Source organism: Brassica rapa, chromosome A01 (genome assembly GCF_000309985.2).
Source record: "Brassica rapa cultivar Chiifu-401-42 chromosome A01, CAAS_Brap_v3.01, whole genome shotgun sequence".
In the NCBI taxonomy this organism is placed as follows: Eukaryota; Viridiplantae; Streptophyta; class Magnoliopsida; order Brassicales; family Brassicaceae; genus Brassica; species Brassica rapa.
Window position 1 is genome coordinate 12456047 of NC_024795.2, and position 21969 is coordinate 12478015.

The following is a 21969-nucleotide window of genomic DNA, read 5'->3' on the forward strand; positions in this document are numbered from 1 at the left end:
CAACAGAAGAGCCAAGGATCGCATAAGAATGTGAGAAAAAATCGGTTGTCCTTCACCAGCTTCAGAAGAACAAGAAGCTGACCAGAATCCAAATGAAGAAAGTGACCACAATCCAAACGAAGAAGATGATGAACAAGAAACCAACAACACCGAGCCTCCATGTAGTGGGTGGGTGTTTTGTTTCACACCTGATTAAAGTTGTTCGGTGGGACCCATTATTTATCAGTAATGGAAGTTCCTGCTATTTCAGATTATTTGATTAATGAAAAGATTTGTTGATTAAATGTTTCAGTGTAATTTGCAAAATATCTTTTAGTATCTTCCAGTATTTTTGTAAGTAACTTAATAAATGCATAATAACAAATTAGCAACACATAAATAAAAAATCACGGAAATTAAGTAAATTAAAAAATATTTATTGTATTACTTCAACCAAAAAATAGACATGATTATTCCAGTACATTACTAACACAAGAAACTTCAAATCATGTTGTATAAACAAATTAAATGAATAATCAAAGAATAATTTCATGATATAATAAAAGTATGTTTTAAAAGTATATATTATTATATGCCTTCTTCTTCTTCTTTAGCTCCATCACTGCCGGATCCAATCGTCGTCGTCTCCGTCTCCGGCCTGATCTCCTCCAACTGATTGACCACCTGAATCGCTTCTGGCCTCGCCGCAGGCGACGGATCAACACAATGCAAAGCCAATTTCAAGGTATTGAGAAGCTCGTCACCAACGGTTTGGGTCTCCCTCATAAGCTCAAGATCGAACACTTCATTGGTCCACTCCTCCTTCACGATCGACGCCACCCACTGAGGCAAATCCATCCCGCTCGTCGGCTCTCCCGGAGATTTCCCCGTCAAGAGCTCCAGTATGATGATCCCTAAGCTGTACACGTCCGTCTTCGTGCTCGCGTTCTTGATCTTCGAGAACTCCGGCGCTCTGTATCCGAGAGTTCCGGCGGTTGCGACCACGTTGGTGGCGGCGGCGGCAGTCATGAGGCGGGAGAGGCCGTAGTCGGCGATGTGTGCGTTGGTCTTCTCGTCGAGGAGGATGTTGCTGGCCGTGAGATTCTCGTGGATCATGTTCTCGTTCTTGTGAAGGTGAGCTAAGCCGCGGCTGATCCCTTTCGCTATCTTCATCCTCGTTTGCCATGGAATTAGGGTTTCTGGTCCTCGTGCTGTTTTATTTTCAATTCCCAAATTCAAAATCAGAAAAAAAAAGTCCCCAAATCAATCAAAGTTAGGTTTTTTTTTTTTATGTTGTTGTGCTTACCGTGAAGAAACGCAGAGAGGGAGCCTTTAGACATGTAATCGAAGACGAGGAGCTTCTCTCCTTTAGGTCCTAAGTAGTAAGCTCTTAGTGCAAGTAGATTGGCGTGTCGAATCTTGCCTAAAGCTGTGACCTCTGCTTCGAACTCTTTGACCCCTTTGGTTGTTTTCTCTCTCAGCCGTTTCACAGCGACCTCGTTTCCGTCTTCCAGTGTCGCCTTGTATGCTGTGCCGTAAGTGCTTTTCCCCATGATCTCAGCCGTGGCGCAGAGGAGGTCGTCGGCAGTGAACACAAACGGACCATCGAAATGGACTAGCTTTCCTCCCATCTCACCTCCTGCTGTTGCTGCAGCAGTTGCGGTTGCTGTCTTTGCGGTGATCTTGTCCTTGCCGTCTTTTTGTTTCAAGGCTGCACGTTTCTTGATCAGACAGCAGAGTAATATGCAGCACAAGAGAAGGAGAAGGGCTAGAAGAGCTCCTATGGTGATTAGGATTATATCTTTGACCGAGAGTTTTCTGTGGTGTTTTCTTGGTTTTTGTGGTGAGGTAGGTGAAAGGGTGGGAGGGTGATGAGGTTTAGGAGAAGGGCAGGGAGTCGAGGAACTGTAGCCACAGAGCTGAATGTTTCCCACGAAAGAGCTTGAGTTGAACTTTCTGGAGAGGATAGGCGGGACAGGACCAGAGAGCGTGTTGAAGGAGACGTTGAATGAAGAAAGATTCGCCAGGTTGGCTAGAGAGGGAGGGATTAGACCTGTGAAGTTGTTTTCAGACAGATCAAGTTGTCTGATTCCAGATATGTTCCCGATTCTCTCTGGGATGGGACCATTGATCTTGTTTCTCTTGAGGTTAAGCACTGTCAGGTTGTGCAGTCTATCGATGGCATCTGGGATGGTTCCGTTGATTGAGTTGTAAGACAAATCAAGGCTCTGAAGGTGTAGAAGAGCCCCACATTCCTTGGGAATGGAACCAAAGAGCTGGTTATGGCTTAATGAAACCTCTTCCAGCATGCTCTGCTTGCAGAGGGACAAGGGAACAGCTCCAGAGAAGAGATTGTGGTCTAGGTTCAGCTTTTTGAGAGGGTGAGAGCCATTAACTAAAAAGTCTGGTATGGAGCCAGAGAGGTTGTTATGCCCAAGGTCAAGAAAAGTGAGGGTATGTGATCTGGGTATCATAACCGGAAGGGGGCCGGAGAGTAAATTGAAGCTGAGATTGAGCCTATAGAGCCTGGTGGACTCAGCAAGACTAGCCGGGATCATACCAGATAGCTGGTTGTTGCTAAGATCAAGATTCTGGAGAAGAGGACAGTTTCCAAGTGAAGCTGGGACTGAACCAGAGAGACGGTTGTTGAAGAGATAGACTCCATGGAGGTTCTTGAGATAGCCAAGGGAACGGGGAACCGAACCGGCGATGACGTTGTCGTGGAGGCTAAGTTTTCTGAGATTCTGAAGCTGTCCGATCTTCTCAGAGATAGTGCCACCGAGTCCTTTCCATGGGAGCTGAATGGCTACCACTTGGCCTCGAAGGCATTTGATTCCAGCCCATCCGCCGGAGCAAACACTGGTGGTGGAAGAGTCGTTCCAGCTTCTGAGAACTCCGGTGAAGTCGATGAGTTCGTGTTTGATTGCTTGGAGCGCCTGATAGTTTCCCTGAGTCACCACGATCCCATCCCAGGAGTGACCACCACCTCCACCACCTGCAACAGCTTGAGCAGACAAGAGTAAGAGACACAAGAAGATACTCGTGCAAAAATGGAAACTAATTTCATAAATCCGAAATGGGTTTTTGTGAAGCTGATTCATTTCTAAACTATCAAAGTAAAAAGAAAAAAGAAGGAAAAAATGAAAACAGAAGAAGAAAGATGAAAAAGAGCAGCAGAGTTATAGTTCTTTGTTGTCTTCTTCTTTTCGTTTGTTTTTGGATGACAGCAAAGAATGAGAGTTAGAGAGAAAGAAGTTTGATTTTTAGTGAGAGAGGGAAATGAATTTGTGAATGAGTGAGGTGTTGAGGCCAAGAGTAATTATGGTGAGAGTGGAGGAAGAAGAAGACAAAGACATAAGTTTTGTTTATGTTTATTGTAACGGCTAGTTTTACTTCTTCGGCCAAACAAAAAGAAACGGGAAGCGAGAGAAACATGACCAACGGCTATAAAGCCATTTCGACCGTTTTAATCTTAATGATTTAATTAAAATGTCTCGATAGTCGTTGGATGGTACAGAGATTGTGACCGTGGGGGTCGTCCTAATAATAATTGTTCCAAACTCGCTAATCTATAATTCTATTTTTATGTTCAGACAACAACAAACTAAAAAGATTCTATCCTATGACTCGGTCAAAAGTTTGACACTTTTTCGGCCACATCAACACTACCAGCAATAGTAAACACATATGTATACACGGTAACATTCCAAAATCCATAACGTGGCCCAATTCAAGCCCAACTCCATCGGCTTGAAAATTCGGTGATTCGGAATAGGATGTCAAATTGGATTTTCCGGAGTATATCCAGTTGATTTGTTCGAGTGAAAGGTTTATGGTTGTATAGTAAAAGATTGAAAAATTTATACTTACAGACACATTCTCACTTTTCATTTACACATAAAGACACTTTCTGCATGACACACATTTTTTTTAGATGGTTTGTCATTTCTACCCTCAACTAAGCTACCAAAATACATTTCTATTTTCCTAACTAAACACAAATTGTCCGGTTACCAAACAAATAAAGTAAAAATATACAAAAAGATTTATTCTCTCTCCTCTTTCGATTTACGATTGACTTTCAAAATCACTTTCCCAATTTTATGAACCCTAATCGTGACAATTTCTTTTCTTCCTCTCCTTCCTCTCTATGCGCTCTATTGACGTCACTGGTAACGGAGGCGTCGTCGCCGTCAGGATCTGTTCTCTCGAATCCTATCTTCATCAACAAGCTCTTCTTACCTCTCGTTCCATCTCTCAGCCATGGAGTTACCAAATCTCGTTCGTCGAATCAAAAGTGACGTCTCCAAAGTCACTGAACTCACCTCCATCAAACCCTTTGAGCTCCTCCGTGGATACTGAAGCCAGTTTGGGTAAGTGATTTTCATCGAAATCGGTGGCCAAATCCCCTCCTCACACTACACCTTCAGCTACAAAGGTTTTGGGTTCTTTGGCTTTCAATTTTTACGTATCAGTCGCTGAAGCTTTCACTTTGAACATCTTCCCCATATTCTTCTTCTTTTTTTCATCCATAAAATCCAAAGCACAATGGGGTTGTGATTCTGTTTTGTGATTCTGTTTGCTTTAAAAAACACCAGATTCTTCTTCTTCTTTTTTTCACACAATGAGTTTATGGATATGCTCTGTGATGTTTCTATTAGAGATTTTACGGATGATGTAAACTCTTGTTTGTTGACTATTATAAATCCTTCATGATTTTTAAGTGTTTACATAAGAGCTTCGTAATACAATCGGCCCTTCTCTGTTTACTGAACATGCTATTTTTGTTTGGTTAATTGGATTTAGGATGTGTTTTCACTCATGAAAACAGAGGAGAAGAGACAAAAGTTCACAAACTCTAGAATTTTTTGTAAGTAAATCCGGAGAGATGTTGCATCCACATATTAAAACAGATATTGTGTTGCTTTGTTCTAAGGACACAACAACTCTGCAGATGTCCGTTCATACTTTTTTGTATCAATGTCCACAAATTTAGTCATACTGACTAAGGAAAGAAAAACCATTAAAAGCTTTGTTGGACAAAGTTATAACCTCCAACCTCTTAAAACAAGTTCTCAACTACGAACACAAACAATTTTTGTGTTTGAGTTTTTCAAAGTTTTTCACATTTTTTATCCATCAATGTCCACATCTTTTTTTTGTTTATATATTTTTCCTATATGTTTAGATTTTTCTCATCCACACTTTTTATGTCCATGCATTTATTTATATATATTCTAAAATATATAAAAAATATGTATGAAAATAGATCTTAAAATATAGAAAAAAAGAAAATATAATTTATTGTAACAATTATATTTGTTTTGTGTATCGTAAAATCTGAGAAAAATCAAATCAAAAATAGATAAGGAAATGAATAATAATAAAAATATAAAGCAATGGTCGTAAATTGACACTTTATCCTGTACATCAACGTTAATAATTTCAGACGCCTAACTAGATAGAAAACTCCAGATGTCTAACTAAACAAAATAAAACAATTACACTCATTTGTTTTCTGTCGCTGAGAAAATGGTATTCATGTCAAAAAGACATCTAGAAAACCGTGAATGTGTGCCTCCAGCACATTGTGTCTTATAGTGTCAAAAAAGATAAAAATGTGTCTTAAAGAGAAATCAACTAGATTTAAGGACTCTTCTTGCCAGATAATAAATGGAAGAAACATCTTATGTGACCAAGGATCATGGTTGCTTGGTCCACAATTAATCTGGCTAAATACGCCGCTTCGGTGATCATGCAAACTCATAGTTGGAATCAAACCGTTTGTAAGTAGGAGAACCAACCTAGTGTTCAAGAACAATCTCAGAAATGAGAAGCAAATCTGATAGGGACATAAGTAGAAAGTGAATAACAAAAGGGAAGCTCCTATCAAAGCTAATACTTATTAGACATTGCTACTACAAGCAAGCATATGACGGGCGGATTTAAAAACGTTTCTAATCGGGGGCACAATATTAGAGACAGTAAGAAAAAGCTGTGATGAGGGCACATTTTCAATTTTCTTCAGTAAACTAACAGTAGTTCATCAAATTAATTTATGTTACTTAAGAAAAAATAAAAATTAGTAGGGGCACGTGACCCGTGCCCTTGTTAGTGCATCCACCTGCATATCTCCAAAAACAATTCTAAGGTTTTAAAAAGAGAAAATGACTAGGATAAATATAGCCTCTAAGAATAAAAATGACCAAAATAGCACTTAATGTTTTATCAAAAGAAATAAATATACACTTATACTCCAATGGTAAATTAATTTAGACGTTAGGGTTTAGAGTTAAGGGGTGGGGTTTAGGGCTTAGGGTTTAGAGTTTAGTGTTTACGGTTTACGGTTTAGAGTTTAGGTTTTAGGGTTTAGAGTTGGGTTTTGGGAATAAGATTTCAAATTTTGAAAAATAAAATAAAATTAAATTTTTCAGAAGATAAAATGTTATTTTGGTCATTTTAGTTTTTGAGAGCTATTTTTGTGACATAAACTTAGAAAGGTGTTATTTTGGAGATTTTCCCTTTTAAAAACCTATGGCCATGCTTTGGATTAATCATCGACGTTGATTCGGATTTGAACATAAAAAAAGGAATCAAGAATCAAATTTTTTTTAAGCTCCTCCCTCTTTGTTGAATAATTGTGTTACAAGTCAAACGAGATGGATTAAAGTTAAAATGGTCTGCTTAACCGATGATTGCATAATGGTTAATTTACTCGGGAATAATGGTCAGATCGACTAACTCCGCCAAATGTAAACACATTTTGCTCAACTTTTTATTTACCAAATATTTACACCCAAAAATTTAATACAATCTATATCCTCATCACTGAGAAGAATAAATCAACTCGGAAGGCATCAACGTGAAAAACCATGAGTTATGACAATAAAACAGGGAACGTTGGAAAAACAGATCCTATAATACACTCACAAACCTGTCTAAGTATAAAATACAAAGCTCTTCAAAGGTTTTGTCCACGGAGTTTGAGACTTCGATGATAAAGTTACATATAGATAAATTCTACAGCAAAAATAACATACAAGAAGGAAAGAAAAAAACACAGCCCAAAACAAACAAGTTCCATATATATTTTTCTTCTGTGGGAGAGAGCGTAGGAGATAAAACAAGTTAGAAAAGCTATACTTGTTCCTATAACGATCTAAAGAGCATGTGTTTTTGCGAGATCAGATCAGAGCTACAAGGGAGGGAACTCGTGATCATCCGCCAAATAGTATGACTGCAAAGGTGTTCCCCTAAATATACATATACCCACAATGAGTTAGACACAATGAAGTGGATTTGATGAATAGCCAAATAAAGGTAATAAGAGATTGTACCGATCTTCCTCCGTGGAGGAGGGTATAGATGTTGGGCGATGTGACTGATTATAATAACCTTCAACGCTCAGGTCACTCTGACTACTGCCCTCGGGAGGGGAGCGTAGCTCAGCCTCCGTAGATCTAAAATCTGGAGCCATCTCATGTTGATGATTTACAGACCCATTGGTATCAGAGAAGCTTTCAAACGAATCAACTTGACTCATATCACTAGAACCATTTGCTTGGTTGGAATGATGTTGATGATGAAGCTGTTGACGACGATGGTCAGAGTGAAAATGTGCCATGCTACGGCCATTGTTACGTGGCGACCTAGTTTGGTTTGAGTTTCTTCTTGGAGGGAACGGTCTATCTCTGTAAAAGTTCTGCACAAAAGAGACATTAAGAGGCTTGTTCTGACATTGTCAAAAACGGAAGCATAAGTAATTTACCGCATTGGGAAAGTACGTCCCAGTTCCTCGTGGCTTGGGCAATTCCTCGATACCAAAATTAGCATTTGGAATCATCTGAGGGTTCATATGAAAGAAAACTTGTCTCGGAACAACTCCGTTAACGTTTACTGGTCCTCCGGGGGCATTCCGTCCGAATGGCAATGCGTGTCGAACTACTTCCCATGAATTGTTGTTCGGAAGTCCATGAGGAGATAGTGGAGACAAAGGACCGTTTTGGACATATTCAAACCACCAACGCCCATACCGTAAACTGTTAAGCTGGCTCTCATAATCTCCTGTGAGGTCAGACAACAAACTTGGGGTGTCCGAAACAGAATGACCAGAATATTGAAGATGCATATCCTCTTGTATCACAGCTACTGGATCCATGAGTGAGGTGTTATGCACTGAACCTTCATGACCAACATGGTCGTTCACGTTCTCATTACTATGCACCCTTTTGGAAAAATTCTCCACCCCTTTTCCATTTAATACTTCACCATTACTGATGTGATGATGTTTACCATTCAAAGGAGAGACACTTTCCATAGCATCTTCGGAAATTTCAAGCTTTTGAAAGCTCACACTAGCCAACTCTTCTTTTGCATCTCCAGAAGGGGTTGTTTCAACATGTAATCCGCTTACATCAAGCCTAGATGTACTCAATACATTGGGTCCTCCTGCACACAACAAGTCTTCCTGGTCATGTCTACCATTCCCAGCAGCAGCAGCAGCACCAGATGAACTAGAAGATTCCGATTCATAAGCCATTTGACCATCTTGGAAATGGTTGGCAGCAGAAGCATGCGACCTATGGAACCTTACGTAGGGAACAACATCAGGCCTCTGGCCACTTCCATGTCGGTGTAGCATGTTTGAGAAGAACTTACGAAGCTCAAAACTTATGTCTTCTTCTGACTGCAAAAAGATTTGCCCAAGCTTTCGAGCACCATATGTGAATGCACTTCTTATGCGATAGAAGTTACCTGAAGTAAGACAAAGTAATAACCATCCACCTTACAATTTTACCGAAACAGAGTATTCTAGATCATAAAACTCCACGGACAGAACATACTAAGTTTAACGATTAAAAAATCTAGTGATGGTTGGAGAAAAAGAATTAGCAGTAAACCTTTGCTAACGCTGCGGCCAAGATTGTTATTTTCCTTAAGTGGATCAATTATATTGAGATGCCTCACTGGAAACACACGTGGGTTTGTCTCAAATCCTCTTGAAGGTACAGAGTACAACTCCAAACATTCCTTGAGGAACTCACTTGTCAGCAGTAGATCTTTCCCGCCATTTTCTGGAGTCTCAACTACAATAAGAAAAAAGAAAGAAATGCAGACACTGAAATTAAAAAATAATAATCTCAGTTTATAATAACTTGTGGAAATGCTTACCAACGATTTCTGGTAGTGACAGTGAGGAAAGGATGACTGGACCACTCAGGCTAATGCAATAGTTATCCCAGTCAAACTTGCTGAAGTAGTCCAAAAATTTGTATAAAACCTATAGAAAACAAAAGCTTTTGTAAATCAAAGATGAGACTTTAACCATGATTCCTCTCTTCAAAATGTACATTCTTACAGCTAGTGGGCCATCCAACGATGAGTGGAAGAGATGGAAAATATATAAGACCAACGTCTCCAGAGCATATGTTGAGATCAATCCATGTAGAGCACCGAGAATACGGCTCTCATAGTAGCACCAAGCTTTGATGAGTATGATACTTTTCTTGAAGAGATGGTCCTTTGCAATGAGGTGATCGATCTGCGTAATCAAATCGTCAACGTCAATCTTTGGCTTCTACTATTGCATCCTATGAAAATGCTCTTTAAACATGTTATTACACGCATGTGACATTGCAAAAATTTAGAATATTTAAGAAAATCTATTGAGTTAACAGAAAACCATTCATGCAATTGATATATTGAACAGATAATAAAGCATTAATCTATATATTTACCTTTAAAAAGGTTAGTTAAATTTGTTAGACACAGCATGGTGATACTGAAGAGGGACATATTACCTTCTCGAGAAAGCACAAAGTACAAATCCCACCGAGCTGATTGAAAGAGATATCTACCACAATGTTCTGCACCAGACATTTAACAAGCTTAACCTGCAAACAAATAAGAAAGGCTTGCTACTTAAGAGATTACCAACAAACAAAAAAAGAAAAGATCAACATGCATAAACACTTAACTCACGACAGAAACTAGTTTATATTTTAAAATATAAATCCTGAATAAGACAGAGAGTTGATAAGCGAACCTCAGCACGTATTAACTGGACATCCTTAATCATAAACTGAGCACCCACATTATGTTCCTCCCTCTCAAGTACAGTGAAAACTTGGTGGGCCAAATCTTCCTCGTGACACGGTCCACCAAAAGCTGTGAGATCAATATCTCCATCAGGAAGATACGTTTTCAATGGGACTGATCCAAAAGAATGTACCTGAAACACACACACATACTACTAAAGTTATACAAAGAAAGCCATCAACATAAGAATCACAAAACACAGTATACTACATGAATACTGATAAGAATCCACATGTCAATGCAAATACAGAAGCCAATGTTATAACGATATTAACAGAGGAGGTTTCAAGAGAATGAACCTCGCAACCAAGAGTCATTCTGATTAGTCTTTGCATATAATCAATTACATCTCTTCTTCGATCCTCTGACACAAGTGTTGGATGAACATGCTCTATAATTTCACGGGTAGCTTCCTCAACTCTGTTCCAGAACTCGGGCTGAACTGGGAGAGACCGAGGAGGCGGCTGAAATGAGGATGAAGTCTCTTCCAATACAGACCAATCATCAAGATCCGCCGCCATGAAAGAGTAGAACAAAAAAAAGAAAACCTGCTACAAAAATGATACCAAACACAAAAACTAATCATTACAGCATATGATCACTTAAACTCAACATCACAAAATAGATGGAAACTCGAATAAACACCCATTGGTTTTTCTAAACTTGCATAGATAAAACCGCTACGAGTTCTAACACGAAATTAACAAATAATTTTGGAAAAGTGTGATTTGAAAATTCAATCCGATTTAACATAAGGATTCAGTTCAGATAAGCGCAAAGACAAAACTGATGATGGCAGTTTACTTTTAGTTTTTTTTTTTTGGCAAAAAAAAAGAGTTAACAAGGAGAGGTCACTACCGAAAAGGAGAAGAGAATCGCTGAATACGGAGAGTTGCCCAGCAGTACGAGCACACCAAAAAAAAAAATCGAGGGATTTATATGTCCGGTGAAGATGAAGGCATCAAAACGAGATCTAGGGATTTATTGGTCTGATGAATTGATGAACGCTTCGCAGAGAAAGAGGGCAGAATATTTTAATTTTATTTCTTACTATTTCCTTGGGCTGGGCCCTTTAAGCCTCTAAAAAGGATTCTCTATTTTGTGACACATTTTGTTCAACTTTTTACATGAGCAAATGAGGAGAGAACAGTGACATTGAAACTATGTATATAAGAACATACAAACCTAAGTATAAATTACAAAGTTCTTAAAGAAATTGTAAGGATTACCAAGATCACAAGTTAATAGCCCTATTCTATAACCCTAGAGTGCATATTATGACATGCATGCTTATTTGTTTTATTTTTAACTTAGAATATCACAAACTCATCATATTTTTTACTTTCGTAATAGTATTTAAAGGTAAAATCATTTCAGTTCACCTCTATTTTTGTTTCTAAAACAGAGGTTGATATATTTTCCTTTATTTGTAAACGAAGATACATCATTCTTCTATATTTTACTCTATATTTATAAATTTGAGTTTTAAAAAATACATTAGAGCAAAATTCATTCTTATTATAATTTTTTCTATTTTAAAGATAAAAATATGGGAATATATTGGAGATTTTCTTAATGCATGCTTATTTGTTGGTGAAGCGTAATCTAGTATACATCTATTTAATGAACATGTAATGTGAGGAATTAATTAGATACTAGATAATAACCCGCGCGTATGCGTAGAGTGAGTTTTTTATATAAATGTTTGTTCATTAAATGGTTTTAACATTTTGCAACACTAAATTATTTATCTATTGTAAAATGACAAATACAAATTTTTGTCTCTTAAATGTATTATCGTTGTTGAAGAGTTGACGTATTACAGCTCTTCTATATTATTAAAACTGAAGTACATTTTGTTACTTTTGAAAACTTTGATAGTAGATTAAATGAAAGTTGTTTGGAAATAAAGATAACAGATTAAATATATTTTTTTCCATATTTAGTCACCGTATTTTTTTCTCATTTATAGATTCTGTCGTTTGGAAACTTGGATAACAGATTAAATGAGAATTGTTTGGAAACAAGGATAGCAGATTAATTATTTCTTTTTATTAGACGAATGATCAAATCTCTCATTTTTCGAACAAAATCAAAAGAAGATGATTGGAATCTTGTCATGATATTTCATTAAAAGCTTTTTAGGAATAAAAATCAAAACTAAAATATTTAATTTGAATAAAACAATATATATATATATATTGTTTCCAATATTAAAAACCACTTCAATTTGAAAAAGTGTATTTTTGGGATTATTAAGATCAAATAACATATTAGAAATCATCTATTTAAAAATAATTTACATGCATAAAACTATATACATTAGAGTAAACACATAAATCAAAACCAATATATTTTGTTTATTTACAATCATGTTTTTCGTAAATAAATCAAAACAGTTATTTTACTTACTTTATATGGTAAATAATTAAACTTTAGTGATATTGACATAGATATATATATAGTTTTTAATATAAATATTTATTATTGACACTTCCTATTCATATGATTTTATTAACATTTGTATATTTGTTGTAACAAAAATTTAAATTATTAATCACAAATTTTTTAATGTGAGATTTTTTAATAGAAATTTCAAAAATTAATATATTAAGATCACAATTATTTTTCAATGGAAACTTTAAAATTAACATAGTAATATATTTTTATATAGTATATAATTTAATTTAAATTATATTAATATAAATATATGAATATTTATTAATGAGACTTCATATTCATACGATTTATGATCATTTGTATCTTACTTGAACAAAAAACAATTAAACCTCTTATCACAAAAGTTTCAATGTGAGACTTTTTACCATTTTTAGTAATTTATAGTCGTGTTTAAAAATTCAAAATATAACATATAAGAAAAAATCTAATTTTTTATTATATGTTTAATGTGATTGTTTAAATTTCTTTTGATAACATAATTTTTTTTATCAGATATTTTTTATTCATAATCATTTATTCTGATATATATGTTATAATCATATTAGGTAATTCCACAACTTTTATTTAAAAAAGAATTGAGAATATTCTTTTGTACACTACAAATCATTTTGATAGTTAGTTTAACAAAAAATATAATATATATTTATATGTACCAACTTATTTTTCTAATGATTTTAAGAATCATCATAGTGATGACGCGTAGCTATGAATACATGTTGTAATGCTCTAGAATTAATATATAAGGGATATGAATGTTCATATTTTCAATTTCTGAATTTTAGGAACGTCTAATCTATGGATGAGAGATCCTTGTCGACTTTGCGTTATAGTGGTTTAGATAAAAAAAAATATTTTATAGACGACAGAAAAGTGATAAGAGTTTATTTTTATAGAAATTATATCAACAGCTCAATTAGATTATATGATATGCAATGTGGGTTTATATCATTGCTGTGTGTACTCAATTATCTTCTATCTATCTATCTATACTATTATTTGTGAAGTAAAGTTTCGAAATCGAGCTCTCACGTTAAAAGTTAGAGTGGTTAATAACGTTTATACCCTTAATGAATAAAATGTATAACTAAATTAAAAATAAAAACGAAATTTTAATTTATTTGATTAGATAATTGATTAAAATTAATAATAGTAAGAATTATCCAAAATCTGAAAATATAATTTAAAAAGAGAGATAATTTTTGTATATATTGTATTGTTATCTGAAAAAGTCTTTTAGAAAAAAGTTAAAAACAAGAATTATATAACTAAATATTAATCAAATAAAATGTATAACTAAATTAAAAAATAAAAACAAAATTTTAATTTTAATTTATTTGATTAGATAATTGATTAAAATTAATAATAGTAAGAATTATCCAAAATATGAAAATATTATTTTAAAAAGAGATAATTTATGTATATATTGTATTGTTATCTGAAAAATCTTTTAGTAAAACGTTAAAAACATGAATTATATAACTAAATATTAATCAAATAAAATTCTTAATTATATAACTAAAAATAGAATATTGAATTATCCAAAATCTAAAAATATAATTAAAAAAAAAGAGATAATTTCTATATATTTATATATATTGTATTGTATCTGAAAAAAATATTTTAGTAAGAAGTTAAAAACATAAATTACATAATTACGTATTAATCAAATACTTTTTTAATTATATAATTAAAAATATAATATTAAGTTATTTTAAAATTTATTTTAGTATAATGAATATAGTGTACAAAGAACTTTTCGAAAATTATGAAAATGTTTAAACCTGCATCACGGGCAAAACACCTAGTACTAAATAAACTTGTAATAGTAGAAACTCGTCATATATGAATGTTTATAGAAATTATCTTAACTATATATATTTTAGGAGGTTGAATCCAAACTAATGAAGTTTTTCTAACATAAATTATAGCGGTTATTTAGGATTTGTTTTTTAATGGATTACATTTATTTCAGGAGGACAAACATTGGTGTTGTGAACAGTGACAACTGTCATATTTTAAATTTAATGAATTTGTAATATGAATGTAAATCCATATAATAAAAGCATCTCCTAAAGAGAGTTTTTTGATAAGTATTCAATGATTAAATAAAAAAATAAAAATTAAGAAAAATGTAAGTATGGATTTCATTTGAGCAACTTTCAAAATTTCAGTAGAACTTTTTCTTCTATCTGTCAGCATTTAGCTATTTAATATCTAAAATAAATCTAAAAGAGAACTAGCTGTCTGATTAATGTTTTAGTTTTCTTTCTTGAGAATTTTTTTGGATATCTGACCGATAATCCTTTTCTGACAAAGGATGGTAACGTGTAGGACAACTGCGGAATAACTGCGGTATAGTTCTAATAGTAATAAAAATATATAGATATATAAGTATGTGTAATTTTTTTTACTATTAACGCGGAGCGAAGCGGTGCAGTTCGTCACCATTCAGAGCATATAGTTTGAGTGGTTAATAGGGTGCAAACACTGATTTGACCACCCTAACCCAATCCCAAAAAAAATTAACAATTCACTGAGGGCTTGACTGATTTTTCTGATACCATCTACAAACGCATCTTTTGTGGGTTATTAGTAGCTTTTGGTGTTTTTCAACGATCAGAAAAACATTGTAAATTGTTTCAAACTGTTGTAAACCTCTTAAAATCAAAATTTGATATCTGCTATCGTTCGTAGTTGCGAGCGATTATGGGTGAATAAATAAATATATATTTTTAAAAAAAATCTTCTAAAATTTAAAATTGAAATATTTTTAAATAATATATATACATTTATATTTATATTTAAATTCATTAACAGCATCATAATTTATATTATAAAACCTTTAAACAATGAATATTCACTATAATTTTTAAAAATCAATATATGTATATATATACATATATAGAGATATATACATATATATATAAACAAAACAAAATATATATTTTAAAGTTCTTATATGAATCTTCAAAAGAAATTTTATTGAAATAATAATTTTCATCTAAACTAAACAAAAAAATAAATATCAATATTAATTATATTATATCATAATAGTATATTTTTTTATATTTTTATATTGTTATGGTACGTTAATATCTATAATTCCTTATATATTAATTGAGTAGGATTACAACATGTTTTGGTAGCCACATGTCATCACTAGGATGATTCGTAGAATTCTTAGAAAATAGGTTGGTCCATCTAAACATATATTATACATGTTTATTAAACTAACTATCAAATTGATTAATAATGTACAAAAGAATATTCTCCATTCTTTTCTCAGATAAAAATTACGGAATTGTTGTTATGATTAATACATATAAAATACATAAATATGTTAATTTTGAAAGTTGCATTGAAAAAGCATTGAGACTTTAATATTTTAATTTTGAAATTTGCATAAAAAATCTCATATTGAAAATTTTGTGATTAATATTTTAATTTTTTTGTTACAACAAATATACAAATTCTAATAAAATCATATGAGTACGAAATCTGAATAATAAATATTTGTTTTAAAATATACTATATGTTTATGTCAATATCATTGAAATTTAATTATATACTATCTAAAATAAATAAAATGATTGTTTTGATTTATTCCAAAACAATTATTGTAAATAAACAGAAAGTATTATTTTTATTTATGTGTTTACTCTAATTTAATTATATACATAATACGTAAATGAAAAATAATTAATAATATGTAAAAATTATTTAACTTTGTACCATTCATACAAAATATTTAATAACTAGATGGTGGCCCGCACACTTGTGCGGACTAATATATATCCAACTAATTCAAATTTTAACAAATTTTTAATTTCAGTCTAAATTATTTAATTAGTTTCAAATATTAAATTAATTAGAGATATAATTATCTTTTTTTTATTACAAGATAACATAGATAATGGTTTGGTATTTGTAAAATCTTTTATTTATTCTATCACTAAACCATACATATAAAAAGTATCATCATTATAATAAGCTAAAAAAGTTTTATTATTACTTTAAAAATAATATAAAAGATAAATCTATAAATAAACCATAATTACCAAATTATCAGTGAAGCCTATGAAATCAAACCCCTCTTCATCAAAGTCTTAATTACATTTTATATGAATTTCTTTTTCATCGGAGTTCATATTAATACCTATTAACAAATTTACAATAATTAAAAACATTCTTCTATTTAATAAAAGTATATATATCTAGTATAAGGTGTATTTTTTTTTAATTTTTAACAGCGAGAGATTGTATTCTTTGGACTCATATTTTGATTGATAAGATAATTCGGTGGTATAAAAGAGAAGCAAGCTTCATTTTAAAAATAATAAATAAAATATTATTTAATATTAAAAATTAACATAAGATGAACAAAACTATAAAATTAATACTCATTAATAATATTTATCCATGAATATATTGAAAATATTCATTAAATAATCACTAAATACGTTCAAAACTAACAATTCAAAAAGTTATTTATTAAAACTAATGACTGAGCCTAAATTAAATCATGGAATATGACAAATGATGTTCTAAAAGTAAAAAGTAATAAAACATGAAAATAATAAAAATAGCCTAACTTATGGATAACATGACAAGTAAGCAAAACTAAAATTACCACCTAAAATTATTTTAAATATGATAAATAAATAAAATTACTACATAAAATTATAAAGAACATAAGAAATAATAAATAAACTAAATTATGGAGGATATGGAAAATAAGAAAAAGTATAATTATTGAAAACATAACAAATAAACAAATTATCTAAAATTATAGACAATATGACAAATAAGCAATAAACAATGATAAATAAATAAAAATTATGTAAAATCATGGAGAAGATGACAACTAAGCAAAATCACTTCATAAATAATAGTATAGATGCTGGAAACGGAAACTACCTATATCTGTAAACTTCCACAATCGCATCGGCAGTCATTGTGTTTCAACAGGTCAGGCCTGAGTTAACGTGTGTAGTTGGACCAACTTAGAAAGTGGGCTAATGCTTGTGGCCCAATAACAAATGTGAAGAAAAGACTTGTTACAATTGCTGCTGGCTCATCATCTTTCTTTCCACCTCCGAGCAAAATCACCGGCGGAGAAACCTCACCGATGAAGCAAGTTATGGCGGGCATGGTTACGCAGGCACCATTGAAGTCGTTAATTCAAGCTCTACTTCTGATATCATTATCATTTCCGCCTCTCTCCAGCGCTTACCGACCAGGAGATATCGTGGCGATGAGCAAGATGGGACAGTACCATTCGGTTCGAATCTCTCTTTACATATTTAGCTGAGATTAACTTAGAATTTGACGTAGACTAAGGATCTGTTGATTCCATGTGCAGTCGAGAACGACTTGGCATGATGTGATCGGAAAGCATTGCCCGATCTTCGCCGTTAATCGCGAGGTACTAACTGTCTGTGTATATGATATGTTCCTGGGAAATTAGATTGAATTTTCATGCCGATTTGCAGGTGCTGATCCCCATAGCGAAACCAGTTGGCTACACTGGAACAGATCCTTATAAGATGTGAGAGTGTTTGATTCCTTTAATTGAGATTGATCTGTCTTTAGCTTCTCTGAGGTTGTGAAGATAGATTCACATCTCATCTTATCTTCTTTGATTAGAGTAGGAGCCATTTTGTTGTTTGTATGGTGTAGTTAGTTCTACTCTGTTGCACTTTGTTGTGTTCTTCTTACTCTGCTGCTATGGCAACATCCTTTCTTTCTTTAGATAAGTATCTAGCAGTTTCTCTTGTTGTTGGCTCGAATAGGAGATAATGAATATCGATTCATATCTCATCTATTTTATTAGAGTATGAGTCATTCTTGTGCGGTGTATTTAGTTCTCTTCTGTTGCAGATTGTGTTCTTCTACTGCGCTGAACATGATGTACTATGCTGATACAGTGACATCTTTCCATTGTTTGTTACATTAGTCATATACTGATTTGGTGTCTGATGTGTGGTTATGGATCCTCTTACATGCAGAAATTTCTATTCGTGTGTCTTTAGCTTATCTGCCAAGTTCATTGCTGCTTTTAAATAAGTGTCTAGCAGTTTATATTGCTGCTGCTTGAATAAGAGATGGTGAAGATAGATTTACAACTTAACTACTTTGATTAGAGTAGGAGCCGTTTTTGTATGGCGTGTTTAGTTCTGTTCTGTTGCAGATTGTTGTGTACTTCTATTGTCTTCTCTGCGATGAATATGGTGTGAAATGCTGATAGGGCGACATCTTTTCCTTGTTTGTTACATTAGTCGTATGCTTATTTTGGTGTGGATATGGATTGATTTTACATGCAGAAAATTCCAAGTTGGAAGTGAGAAATATCTGATACACTGGCTTTTGGTGATAAACCGGAAGAGTTCAGAAGTTCCAATGATCGATGTCAATTTGGTATGTATTGTTAGTTAGCCTTGGGTTTTGAGTCGTTTATAAGCTTCGACTGATTAGGTGTGTGTGTGAGTCCTTTTGAGTGTGGGTTGTTTTGCACAGAGATATTCTGGAGGAGATTTGCTTGGAGTAACAGCTCAAGTTGTCGATATGCCTCTTAGCTGTACGTAAAACTCCATATCTTGTCTCTTTATTATCTGGTGAAAGTTATAATCTTCTTTGTGGCATTGGGTGCTAATATATAAATGTAGGCAGTTTGTTTACTAGTCTTTATTTGTTCTGCTGTTACCTTTATGTCAATTATACAGTAGGCTGATACTATCCATCAGGAGTTTTTGTATAAGCTGAGATTTTATCCATGAACAGATTTGAATACACACCCGGAGATCCGCAAGCAGTTCTGGGATCCTCAACACTGGCCGAAACATGTTCTTGTTCGATACACATGGTACGCTACGTTTCTTGACCACTTTCAACTCTGTTTTACCTCTCTCCTTCCTTTGCTAAATAAGATTTTGGATACGGTCGAGTCGCGATATTTAGCTAAGACACTATATTGTGATGCATGCAGGAAGGAGCAGTCAGAGATTGATGTTTCCTCTGGATTTTATGTCCTCTTTGGCTCAGGTAAATCGTTTTTTTTTTTTGGTTCTTGCTGATTAAATAAAACGGGAAAATAAATTCATACACTTAATTATTATTATTTTATGTTGTGCACTTGTGATCAGCTCTCACGTTCTCTTTCGTACTCTCCATTTACGTCTTACAATCTTCACGAGAGAAGCTGGCGAGGTAAATGATCTTCATGTCCTCTCAAGTTCAAGTGTATATCTTCCTTTTCTTGAACCTAATTCTTGAAAATGTTGTTGTAGGTTTGTAAGAGAGACGGTTGTGGAAAGCAGCTCGAATGTTGGAGAGTTTGGCAAGGTTGAGTGAGAGTCATATAGTCAAAAGCAGATATGTATGTTGTTGCTGCTGCTGCTATAGATGCTTGGACTTGATTGGTTAAAACAAAAAACAATTCCAGAAAAAGGAGATTTGATCGAACTTGAATTAGTCGAAAGCAAAGATATCATTCTGTTTGTTCCAAACCAAATCAATCAACTTGTAGATCTTGCAAAACAGAATGAAAACTTAACATATAATATGACGGCTTACTTTTATTCGAAGTTTCTCACTAAACAAACAACAAATGAAAAATCATAAACCAAAATATATCTCCAGATGCCTTCTATCTTAACATTGTTGGTGGCGGCATGGTGTGATCATGAGGATTATTAATTTATAATATGGGTTTATTAAATATATCCAACTCATAATCAATTGATAATAAATGTATTAGTTTGTACTATTTAATATATTATTATTTTCTTTCATCAACATATCTCATCTCACATCTCTCACATTTCATGTTCATACACAGGCTGTGCCTGACTTTTGGGGGCTTAGATGCAAAAAAAAAAAAAATTATTTCGCCCTTTAGTATAGCATTTGGTAAAATTGGTATCGAGGAAGAATCGAATCTATCAATAAATTGAACAAACTACTAGCCCAAAGCCACTGAATCAATCAATTTTTTTCTCAAATTAACCCCTAAAATATATTTAACTATATCGACTCTGAAGCACATATTTGATGGGATTGTACTCAGGCACGGCCCTGTAATCATACGTAAACATATTATCATCAACAAATGGTTCTAACGACTTCTACTAATAGATGGGTGGTTCCGATACTATGTTTAATTTTGCATTTTAGGTCAAAACCAATTAAGTAGATTGACTTGTGACCTTTATAAGTTACTACTAGATGATGATCCGCGTGCATGTGCATGGTGAGTTTTTATAATAATGTGTTCATTAAATAGTTTTAACATTTTGCAACACTACAATCTTTATCGATTATAAAATGTCAAATATAAATGTTGGTCTCTTATATGTATCATCGTTGTTGAAGAGTTAACATATTACATCTCATTTCAAGTATTTTTAAGATTTCATATGCACAAAAGAAAATTAAGTTTTGCAGCTGACACAAATCACCAAATCCAAATAGGCAACATCGAGTAAGATGACGAAAATATTAGGTTTTCTGCTCTCGATTTATTTACTATTGACTCTCCATAAGTGATTTCATTTTCTACCACTATAAAATTGTGATTTCGTTATTTTCTGTGTTTCATTGATATATATATATATATATATATACATATCAAGCTCTTGTTTTTTGCATTAACAAAAGTTGCATCTAAAATGTCAAAATAACAACTAAATTAGTGTCTTTCTATAAAGTTTTATCTTCAAACCTATTAATAGTTTAATCTTTTAAAAATTAAAAAACCAGTTAAGTTAAAAATATATTTAACTACAAAAAAACTTAAAAATGAATAATTTATTTATTTTTTCTTCAAAATTTAAATATCTGAACCCAACCAAAAATATATGAACCCAAACATAAAATACCCGAACCCGACCCAAAGTGTAGAAATCCGAACGGTTTCTATACCTTTATACTGAAATACCCAAAAATCTTAAATACCCGATACGAACCCGAACGTGTATCCGAACGTCCATCCCTACAATATATGATCATTTGTATCTTTCTTGAAAAAAAGAAGTTAGACCATTGATCATAAAATTTGCAATGTGAGATTTTTACCATATTTAGTAATTTATAGTCATTTTTAAAAATTTCAAAATATAGCATATAAGAAAAAATATAATTTTTTTATTATATGTTTAATTTGATTATTTAATTTTTTAATATAATATAAAATTAAACAAAAAGAGAGAAGATACAAAAATTGTTATCAAATATGCATTATTCATAATCACTAATTGTCATATATATGTTAATCATATTAGGTAATTCCGTAGCTTTTATTTAAGGAAATAAAAAATATTATTTTGTATACTACTAATTAGTTTGATAGTTAGTTTAATAAAAAGCATAGTATATGTTTATAAGGACCAACATATTTTTCTAAGAATTTTAAAAATCATCCTCGTGATAAGACGT

At 32.9% G+C, this 21969-nt stretch overlaps 3 protein-coding genes and 1 long non-coding RNA gene across 6 annotated transcripts; 2 read left to right on the forward strand and 2 right to left on the reverse strand.

The window, feature by feature from the left end:
* Nucleotides 1–400: 400 nt before the first annotated feature.
* On the reverse strand, nucleotides 401–3314 carry LOC103872231 (probably inactive leucine-rich repeat receptor-like protein kinase IMK2). Its single transcript, XM_009150568.3, has 2 exons — nucleotides 1286–3314; nucleotides 401–1190 (listed from the first exon to the last, which is right to left on the reverse strand). Exons 1-2 carry the CDS (start codon nucleotides 3078–3080, stop codon nucleotides 568–570), a joined length of 2418 nt encoding a protein of 805 aa, XP_009148816.2. The 5' UTR covers nucleotides 3081–3314; the 3' UTR covers nucleotides 401–567.
* A 422-nt stretch (nucleotides 3315–3736) lies between these two features.
* Nucleotides 3737–5538, forward strand: LOC117132673. The gene is made up of 2 exons (XR_004456226.1): nucleotides 3737–4352; nucleotides 4786–5538. It is a non-coding gene; the product is annotated as an uncharacterized LOC117132673 (long non-coding RNA).
* Nucleotides 5539–6879: 1341 nt separating this feature from the next.
* On the reverse strand, nucleotides 6880–11135 carry LOC103872241. 3 transcript variants are annotated; one of them, XM_009150578.3, is made up of 10 exons: nucleotides 10936–11135; nucleotides 10377–10628; nucleotides 10025–10210; nucleotides 9780–9872; nucleotides 9338–9520; nucleotides 9151–9259; nucleotides 8880–9065; nucleotides 7748–8733; nucleotides 7317–7681; nucleotides 6880–7232 (listed from the first exon to the last, which is right to left on the reverse strand). In XM_009150578.3, the coding sequence occupies exons 2-10, from the start codon at nucleotides 10596–10598 to the stop codon at nucleotides 7175–7177; spliced, it is 2388 nt and encodes a 795-aa protein (XP_009148826.1). In that variant the 5' UTR covers nucleotides 10599–10628; nucleotides 10936–11135; the 3' UTR covers nucleotides 6880–7174. The 3 variants fall into 3 exon arrangements, with proteins under 3 accessions (XP_009148826.1, XP_009148832.1, XP_009148841.1); XM_009150584.3 differs by having other exon boundaries at nucleotides 10377–10625; nucleotides 10936–11131; XM_009150593.3 differs by lacking the exon at nucleotides 6880–7232 and having other exon boundaries at nucleotides 7429–7670.
* A 6430-nt stretch (nucleotides 11136–17565) lies between these two features.
* On the forward strand, nucleotides 17566–20114 carry LOC103872263. The gene is made up of 9 exons (XM_009150605.3): nucleotides 17566–17818; nucleotides 17900–17962; nucleotides 18030–18085; nucleotides 18861–18954; nucleotides 19054–19114; nucleotides 19318–19399; nucleotides 19523–19578; nucleotides 19680–19743; nucleotides 19824–20114. Exons 1-9 carry the CDS (start codon nucleotides 17666–17668, stop codon nucleotides 19885–19887), a joined length of 693 nt encoding a protein of 230 aa, XP_009148853.1. The 5' UTR covers nucleotides 17566–17665; the 3' UTR covers nucleotides 19888–20114.
* The last annotated feature ends 1855 nt before the right edge of the window (nucleotides 20115–21969 follow it).